Genomic DNA, 9,665 nt, shown 5'->3' on the forward strand with positions numbered 1-9,665 from the left:
GTTTGTCCAGTTGTACATGACATGAAAGTAAAATTTAAGAGCACTATTGAAACGAAATACTTCTTATTTAGTTAACCCGCTGTTATTTTATTCAACCAAGTTTGTTTGGGTTAAGTTCAAATCGCCAATGAGGTACCCTTTCTACCGAAAACGAACATGAAGAGCGAGGGCTCTGGAAACGTTACGGGTTTGAAATTCGAAATTCGTTCTCAATCTCGTATTTGTAGTCCCATCTAAAGGTACCTAGTATTTCCAAAGTCAACCTTTAATTGTACGAAGGAAATGATAAGAAATCAGGTTTGGAGCTTAAAACAACAGAGATCTTCATTGACGATTTGTTGAAAACCGACAAGAGTCGGAAACTTAGGCTAAATGTGTCCGGGACGTACATGTACGTAGCTGTGCATACGGACTAATTGTGTAGCTATTTCGTATTCTGTTCTAATACGCTCTTGGAAGAAATAATCAAAAACAAAAGTAGGAATGAGAAGACTCGCATTCGGACAAATTGTGCTCCTGTTCAATTCCTTAGCCCTTCCCCTGCTTTAATCATCAGCTTAGCCGTGTATATTCCTGTTCTTAATAACCGTTTAAGAGCAAAGGTGAATATCAAATGTTTCGGTACTCGTGTATCAAACCTATCACTGTAGCTGCATATTAATCTAAAATTACATTTCGTTCCAAAATGACATTCTTTTTTCGTGTTTACTTTTTGACACATTTTCAAGGCGACTAAAAGGTGCTGTCCACCTCAAGTAACACTCTTGAGTGCGATTTTTTTCTGCTGTGAATCATGGCTTTGCTTACCTCGCTTTCTAGGTCAAACTCCGTGTGCGTCAAAACTAGTCTCACGGTAATTCTTTCGTTTGCCTTGAGTGATCTACGTAGTGTTATCGTGGGTTGTCGTATTATCATCGCTCATGACTGCGGGGTTTCTCTTTTAGCCTCGTGGATATTCGGCCCATTGCGCATATCTTTCTCCAGTGCTAGCAGAGTTACCCTTAGCCACATCTCTCAAATCCTCCTTACTGCCAAAACTTAGCTTTTGTAGAGGTGTCGACGAGAGATATATTCCTTGTGACCTATCAGGTCTTATACTAAAGCGATGGAGGCGTCCATTTCCAACGTCTGTATCTGTCAGTGCTGTGTTCTCTAGGCTGGTTCCTTCCGTGTCGGATACAACTGCACTTGCATGTGACTTTCCTCGTCGTGCAGACAAGGCAAGTGCAGTGTTTATACGTATATGTCTAGCAGACTTTGCTCTCGGTTCATAAGATTCCCGCGCTGATAATGGCTTTACCCTGGATGTTGGCTCTAACGACCGCCTTCTTAACCCTTCCGGTTGCTTGGCACTGTGATCATAAGAGCTGCGTAGATCTGCCTCATTTATCAGACTTGTGTCTGTGTTGTTGATGGCTTCTGTAGATTGATCCCCTCCCTTCAAGGGATTTCCTATTGCAGAATTCGGTCCAGTTGGCATATCTGGCTCGTTTTCGTCGGAGACCTTAAAATGGCACCAATCTATGTAGGGAACAGATGATACTCTTTCTCTACTGCTAGTAGAGTTACTCTTAGCCACATCTCTCAAATCCTCATTACTGCCTAAACTTAGCTTTTGTAGAGGTGTCGACGAGAGATATATTCCTTGTAACATATCAGGTCTTATACTAAAGCGATGGAGGCGTCCATTTCTTACATCTGTGTCTGTCAGTGCTGTGTTCTCTAAGCTGGTTCCTTCCGTGTCGGATACAACTGCACTTGCATCTGACTTTTTTCGTCGTGCAGACAAGGCAAGTGCAGTGTTTATACGTATATGTCTAGCAGACTTTGCTCTCGGTTCATAAGATTCCCGCTCTAGTAATGGCTTTTCCCTGGATGTTGGCTCTAACGACCGCGTTCTTAACCTTTCCGGTTGCTTGGCACTGTGATTATAAGAGCTGCTTAGATCTGCCTCATTTATCAGACTTGTGTCTGCGTCGTTGATGGCTTTTGCAGATTGATCCCCTCCCTTCAAGGGATTTCCTGTTGCAGAATTCGGTCCAGTTGGCATATCTGGCTCGTTTTCGTCGGAGACCTTGAAATGGCACCAATCTATGTAGGAAACAGATGATACTCTTTCTCTGCTGCCAGCAGAGTTACTCCTAGCCACATCTCTCAAATCCTCCTTACTGCCAAAACTTAGCTTTTGTAGAGGTGTCGACGAGAGATGTATTCCTTGTGACATGTCAGGTCTTATACTAAAGTGATGGAGGCGTCCATTTCTTACATCTGTGTCTGCCAGTGCTGTGTTCTCTAGGCTGGTTCCTTCCGTGTCAGATACAACTGCACTTGCATGTGACTTTCCTCGTCGTGCAGACAAGGCAAGTGCAGTGTTTATACGTATATGTCTAGCAGACCTTGCTCTCAGTTCATAAGATTCCCGCGCTGATGAAGGCTTTTCCCTAGATGTTGACCCTAACGACCGCGTTCTTAACCTTTCCGATTGCTTGGCACTGAGTTCATAAGAGTTGCTTAGATCTGCCCCATTTATCAGACTTGTGTCTGTGTTGTTGATGGCCTCTGCAGATTGATCCCCTCCCTTCAAGGGATTGCCTGTTGCAGAATTCGGTCCAGTTGGCATATCTGGCTCGTTTTCGTTAGAGACCTTAAAGTGGCACCAGTCTATGTACGGAACAGATGATATTCTTTCTTCACTGCCAGCAGAGTTATTCTTAGTCACATCTCTCCAATCCTCATTACTGCCAAAACTTAGCTTTTGTAGAGGTGTCGACGAGAGATGTGTTCCTTGTGACATATCAGGTCTTATACTAAAGCGATGGAGGCGTCCATTTCTTACATCTGTGTCTGTCAGTGCTGTGTTCTCTAGGCTGGTTCCTTCCGTGTCAGATACAAGTGCACTTGCATGTGACTTTCCTCGTCGTGCAGACAAGGCAAGTGCAGTGTTTATATGTATATGTCTTGCAGACCTTACTCTCGGATTATAAGATTCCCGCGCTGATAATGGCTTTACCCTGGATGTTGGCCCTAACGTCCGTCTTTCTGGTTGCTTGGCACTGAGATCATAAGAGCTGCTTAGATCTGCCTCATTTAACAGACTTGTGTCTGCGTCGTTGATGGCTTCCGCAGATTGATCCCCTCCCTTTAACTTTGCTGGATCTTCTCGGGAATTCCTTCGTGGCTGAAAAGTTCCCGTGAACTCTTGTGTTACCGCGTTTATCTTAGATCTACGTTGCTGCTCGTATTCATTCCCGGGCAAGATCCCGTCTTCGCCATCGTTTGCTCTGTTTATTTTTTCCACGCTCTCTGGCATAGTTGCGTCCGATATTACATCAGATCCTTCTCTTACGACAGCCCGTTTCCTGAAAACAGACTTCCGTCTTGTCGTATCCAGTTGATCGTATAGTGAGGATGGGCTGGCTATGTCAACTTTTGAATGTGTTATCTCTTGTAGGGTACCCTTCACTGCAACATTTGTGTTTGGTTTCAGCGTCGCCCTGTTATTTTCCCACAATGACAGCAATGCTAAGCTATCCTGGGAGACTTCAGACTTGGTTCTGCCTGCTTCCTCGTTTCCTATGCTGTGCTCGGATATACTGTCATCATCGGTCAGCAGTTTCCTTCTACATTCACTGAGCTCTTCATTTACCTTGCCCTTAAATCCTTCCATTGAATTTATTAACTTTTCCTTTCCATGAACCACTTTTGACCAATCTTTCCTCTGGCATTTAGAAGACGTTACCAGTAGTCTTTCAAAACTTTCCTGATCGAAGTCACTATACCGTCGCCCACGCCTACTTAATTTTTTACTTTTCTTTGTACTGTGCGCTGTTTTCTCATCCCTTGCTACCCGTTCTATGTCCCCTTCTAACACTCTTGTCAAAACGACTTCCCTCGCCCATCTGTCCCGCTTGTAATTTCGCGAAACTCCACGAATATTGCGAACAACAGCTAATCGCTCCGCAATTTCGTATCCGAATCGCTCGATCTCTTTTTCCCGTGGAGAATTTTGAGTTCTTTTAGAGAAACCTTTCAAAATATCCATTAGCCCTCCACTCACGGAAGTACTTCTGCGCCTTCCATTCCCTTGGGACGAGGAACGTCTCATCATTACGTAAATCTCTGAAGTTCTGCAGGTGCTAGAGCGCTGCGGCAAATCTGGCGGCCTTTTCCTGCTTCTACGGGCCTCTGTGTGCGCGGTGCCACATTGAAAGTCAAACCAATAAGGAAAGGCTCCGTCCAGGACTTCTGACGTCAGACCGTCTCCGCTATTTTTAATTGCCAACAGACATTCGTGCAGGGTGCGGAAACATGGTCTATCTGCAGGGTCCTGAAGGCATTCCGCTATTATGGATTGGATGTAGCCTGGCCAAATTTCAAGCATGGGAAGTGTCATTTGATGATGGCATATGGCTTGTTTGATGGAGCATGTAAGCCAAGACCACGGAAGCTTCCTTGCCAGGGTCTCCCACATCAGGACACCAAAACTAATGCAAATGAAACAGGAAGGTGTATTTAACTTTCCAAGCATCCAGTTCTTTATAAAGCATTTTTTTTTTTTTTGCTTTTTACTGTTTACTACGGGTGTAAAGTTGCACCGTAAGAAAGGCAAGTTTGCGCTTCATGTCTTTACAAACGAGTAAATATTCCATTAGCGGCATATCGCAAACGTTTTTGCAGTTGTTAATTTTTGAATCTGAAACATGATTTTTACTATTGTTTTGTATTTGAGTTGAAAATCTTTGGCTTCACATTACCTGTTCATATAGTAGAAGTAGTATAGTACTAGTACGGTTTGCATAGGATAACTTTGAACCCTATGGTATCCAGCCAAAAATATCCCTTGTGCAGACTACATTGGCAGTATGGTACGTCAAACCTGAATCATGAAGCCCACTAATATAGCCCATCATCGCCAAGGTACAAAAAGTCAATTAAATGGCAACCATGCCACAAATTAAAAGTTTAGAAAGTTTACTTAACGCGACAAAAACCAACCTATAAGCATCACCAGCCATATTTGGTGGTTCGTGTAAAAGCTGCTCGGGTGCCATCCAGTTTTCGTGTACTGAGCATGCGTTCTCGTGTTTCTGTTCACCGTCCTCCTGTGAGAGCGCCAAGTTACCAATCTTAGCTCTGAACTTTTCGTACACAAAAACTGAGAATGGATTAAGGAAGCCGTGCACTATGGAATGGCAGTGAAGATATGTCATTCCCTCAGCTACATCTAGAAGTAAATGGACTCTTTCAGGCAAGTTCATCTCTGTTCGTGTCTTGTAAAGTAGGTGGTTCAGAGAAGCCAACTGAAAATGTTCCATAACAAGGCAGAAGTGCTGTGGCTGAGGGCCCAGGCATACTGCCATGAGAAGAGACACCCGCGGGTGACGTAACCAGCTGGAAGAAGATGTAAAAAAAGTCGTAAATTTTCAGTTCTTGCTTAGTTGCACAGACATGCCATAATTATTAGGTTCTGCATTCTATCAGACAATCCGGCCTCGACCACTGACCCGGGAGGGGGGGGGGGTACTCCCTTATATGAGCTATATAGGTATGTGCGGCCCAAAGGGTATGGTTTTTCAGCCGTTTTGGTCATAAATAGGATATCGATTTTGGGCATTTTGGTCATAAGTAGGGATGGTTTTTGCACTCGTCTTGAAATGGTTATTATTTTGTTTATAAGAAGCCACTCTTTCATCAGTATTTTCGATAAGACCATGAACAAAAGCCCTTCACAACGCCTTAACATCGGCCTGAACAGGTAACTAATTGGTCAGGTCATAAATAGGGTAGGGAAAGTCGCAGATTTGGTCATAAATAGGGAAAGGATTTTGGGGAGCGGTCCGCACACTCCCAGCCAATTTTTCTGGGAGCACCCCCCGGGCTACTGACAACCAGTTACTTGAAAACGGTCTCACTTGAAAGATTGGCAAATAGCAGATTATTTATGCTACCAAATTTTCATCAATTAAAGAATTGAAATCAAAGATCAAATTAAACTCCTCAAATTAAACAGGATGACAATTTTGTCAAGTAACCAGGCTTGAAAAGGTACAGATGGTTAAATCGAGAAAGAGACTTTTACCTGAGTAGATCCGCTTCTTTCAGTAGAAGTTGCCTGCTATCCTCCCGTCCCTTGAAACGTTTCACAGTCACGGGGGTGGAGTGCCACAATGCACTTTGTAGGGTCATGTGCGGCATATCGTCGAACAGTTTAATGCAAGGAGTTTTTAACTCTCCACAGGTTATTTGAGGAATAACAGCCTCTAGTCCGGGTAGGACAACAGACTGAATAGTTTGGATTTCTACCTCCTAGTCGGGAAACGGACAAAAAAAATATAGAAAACAGAAATAAAAGTTATGGTACAAATTAAAATGACAATTATGGAAACACTACCTGGACAAGAAAGATCAAAATAACTTAAGATAATAAGAGTTTTAAGACATCTAATAATTATATATTGTTTCCGTAATTGTCAGTTAAATTTAAACCATAGGTTTTCTGTATATCATTAGTATTGTTTTCTCCATTATCGTCAGCTTCCCTTGTCACTAAATTATTTTCGCTTAAACAGCTCGTGCTAATTCTGTTTCTTACTAAAGTATAGCCTGCGTAGCTGGCGATTTAGTTAGTTGGTTAGAGGACCGAAAAGAGCGTGATCCGCGTAAACGAGCGGCGAAGCCGCGAGTGGCCTGGAGGGAAAACCACCAAGCCTCTGGCGGCTTGCCTGCCCGTTTTCGCGGCTTCGCCGGTTGCCCTATCGCGCGCTCTACCCCAACTTAATTGCCAGCTACACAGGCTAACTAAAGTACCACTTTAAGTGCGCGCTTTCTCACGAGGCGTTTCCAATTAACAATTATGGTACCTTTTGTTTGTGCTCAGCTTCTAATTCAAGTAAGTCATGCCCGTCTTTGGTGAGGGCTTCATCCTTTAACAGGTTTATGAATCTGATAACTTTTGTGCTGTGCTTTTTGTAAGCAGACACAATCGCACTTTCTTTGTGGTCAGCGGAAAGCTGATCTAGTGAACCTCCATATTGAACCAACAGAGCTAAACATTTCACGTTGTTTTTAAAGCAGGCTTCGTTCACTGGAGAGTAACCCTCTTTGTTAATCCTGTGTGGACCAAAAGACGTAGACTTAAGTGCAATGCAGTAGTATGACAACTACAGACCAGAGAGCTCGTTGCTGGCCGATAACAATCATAGTCAATAGTTGTCGGCAGTTAATATTATAATAATTTGATGGAGTTCTCCCACAGCAGACTGAGGGTTAAAGTTGTCTTATGTCTAAGTGTTTGTCCCAGATCTTGGCAAATAGGGTTTGCTCCTTGCGCGATGACAACTGCGTGTTTTAGTGCTGAAACCGCTCGAGACAAACATTTAGGCTTCGCCTAATAATACCCGACATAGTGTATGCTTTAGCCGTCCTTAATCCCATTTGATACGGAACGAACACTGTCTCAGTTTGCAGGTCTTCGCAGTCTCAAAGTTAAATAAGGGACTTAAGATTTGAGTACCGACCAGTACCAGAGCAAGATCGACTACGAGTGCAACTTTTCTATTCCAGTTTGCAGGCTCCACATCACACACCCATCTCATCCCATGAGCTACCCTCTCTACCTAAAACCAACATGAGGAGCGAGGGATCTGGATATTTCGCTGGTTTGAAATTCGCAAATCGTATTCTTACTCAATCTCGTACTTACAGCCAAGCTAAAGGTCCCTAATAACACGATAAAAACTTGGCCGGTTATCAGGGTAAGATGCAACCTTCCCCCGTTAGTTCCTGGCTCTCCTTGGAAACGCCGCTAACAGTAGGAGAGCGAATAAATTGAGACGAACTCCAGGTTTAATGTTACAAGACTAAACAAGACAAAACGCCTCGAGCAAGGGCTGGATTATATCAGTACTAACAACACATGCGTAGACAAGGAAAAGCGTGGACGGCTTAGTAACAATACGGCAACAGCTATGGCGGAGAGAAAACATTTTAAGGGACTCTTCCTGTAGGAGCTAGGGCTATGAATTATGTTCTTGTACTGAAGGTTAACCCTCGGATGTACAAGCTAATTCATACCCCCATGGGCGGGCGGTGGATGGAATCCCCCTCTGCGTTTGTGTTCTGTTAAGGTAAAGCGAAACAGATTTACACTGATTAGATAGCCCTGAGCTTGCTCTACAAGATGATACCAATTTTTTGTTGCTTATGACGTCATATGATGTCAAATGAAGTCATTTGACCCGTCATCTTGGATCCGCCATTTTGGATTTTACTACTTTCCTAAAAAGTCAACACAAAATCAAGCCACATTGCTTATAAAATGTACAAATGCATGAATTTCTGTAATTTTATGAAGAAAACTGGAAGGAATACAGAATTATTTCAAAAAAAGTTGATTTTTGGCCAGACCAACTGGAAATGTGATGGCTGCCATGGCAACATAAAAAATGATGGACACGCAATTGACAAATCAAAATTTCTGCAGAGAATGAAGGAACAGCTACTGAAAATTTTAGCCCTTAAAGTAAATCGTCTTTTCAAAATTTGAAAAAACCTTACATTCATTGAAGTCACCTGGGTTTTCCTTGTACGTCCGAGGGTTCAAGTTCATCGTACGTATTTGGTAGGCGTTTTACTGCAAATCCGCGAATTTTAACGAGATTACGAACGGCGGTAGCAGTCAATTTTGTGACTCATCTCGACTTAATATTGATTGACTGAGGGGCTGTTCATATTTCATACTTCGTTTTCAACAAATATATAAGTCATGTAGCGACTGCAAGGCATGACAGAAGTCAATTTATATGCCTGACTTACAATATGACGAAGAATTGAGTTCTAAAAAGAAAAGTCATAAGGCACTTTTCTGAATGAAAAACTTAAAGTAAGACGAGGCCAAGATCTAATAACGACCCAAAATTGAACAAACAGCATGCTTAAGAATGACACAGACGTCCAATATACCAAGCAACTTAAGAAATTAAGGTTAACTTTTTCTAGATCCCTGCATCATTAACCCTTGATACTTTTCATCAGTCTATTTTGCCGTTTAATGCTCTGTGACAATAAAACAATGATCCCTAATTATTTTGTATTTATTATCACTTATCTACATATCGATACTATTTAAAAATTATGCCGCTTTACCTGTTAGGGTCTGCTCGACAACTCAAAAGATATTTCACGCACTTATGTTGATTTCTACTAACAGCGTGATAAAGAGCTGAATTCCCAGAACTTTCACAAGCATCCACGTCAACTCCACTGTTTATACATCGCTTTACTTTGCGCAAATTACCACTAAAGGCATAATCCAGCAAGCGAACAGCCATTTCTAGTCCTCTCAATTTATAAAAATCCTATTATTCAGGTTAAACTCAAACTTATAGCGTTAATTATTAAAACGGCGCACGAGATTAAGTAAGTTAAATAAAGCGTGCCATTTGTGACGTCACTTGAGAGTTCATTACGCAATTAGCATGTTGCGACTTAAAATCACTCGTGGGCGTGATTAGTCCCGTCTTGTCACAGATAATGCTACTGAAACTGTTTTTCGAAGCTTACAGTTTTCCTCGGGCTTCACTCTTGGAAAACTGTGTACAGCTGCACTTACCGTGTGGCACTAACTTTTTGCGGGTTCTAATTTTTGCGATTTTTGCGCTTTTTTC

General features: G+C 42.5%; 1 protein-coding gene across 1 annotated transcript; it reads right to left on the bottom strand.

Annotated features, from left to right (window-relative positions):
- Positions 1 to 27: 27 nt before the first annotated feature.
- Positions 28 to 9,329, bottom strand: LOC145501730 (uncharacterized). The gene is made up of 5 exons (XM_081481134.1): positions 9,145 to 9,329; positions 6,861 to 7,110; positions 6,080 to 6,306; positions 4,949 to 5,391; positions 28 to 4,575 (listed from the first exon to the last, which is right to left on the bottom strand). Exons 1-5 carry the CDS (start codon positions 9,327 to 9,329, stop codon positions 941 to 943), a joined length of 4,740 nt encoding a protein of 1,579 aa, XP_081337260.1. The 3' UTR covers positions 28 to 940.
- Positions 9,330 to 9,665: the final 336 nt, after the last annotated feature.

The sequence above is a fragment of the Orbicella franksi genome, chromosome 10 (assembly GCF_964199315.1).
Source record: "Orbicella franksi chromosome 10, jaOrbFran1.1, whole genome shotgun sequence".
NCBI lineage: Eukaryota > Metazoa > Cnidaria > Anthozoa > Scleractinia > Merulinidae > Orbicella > Orbicella franksi.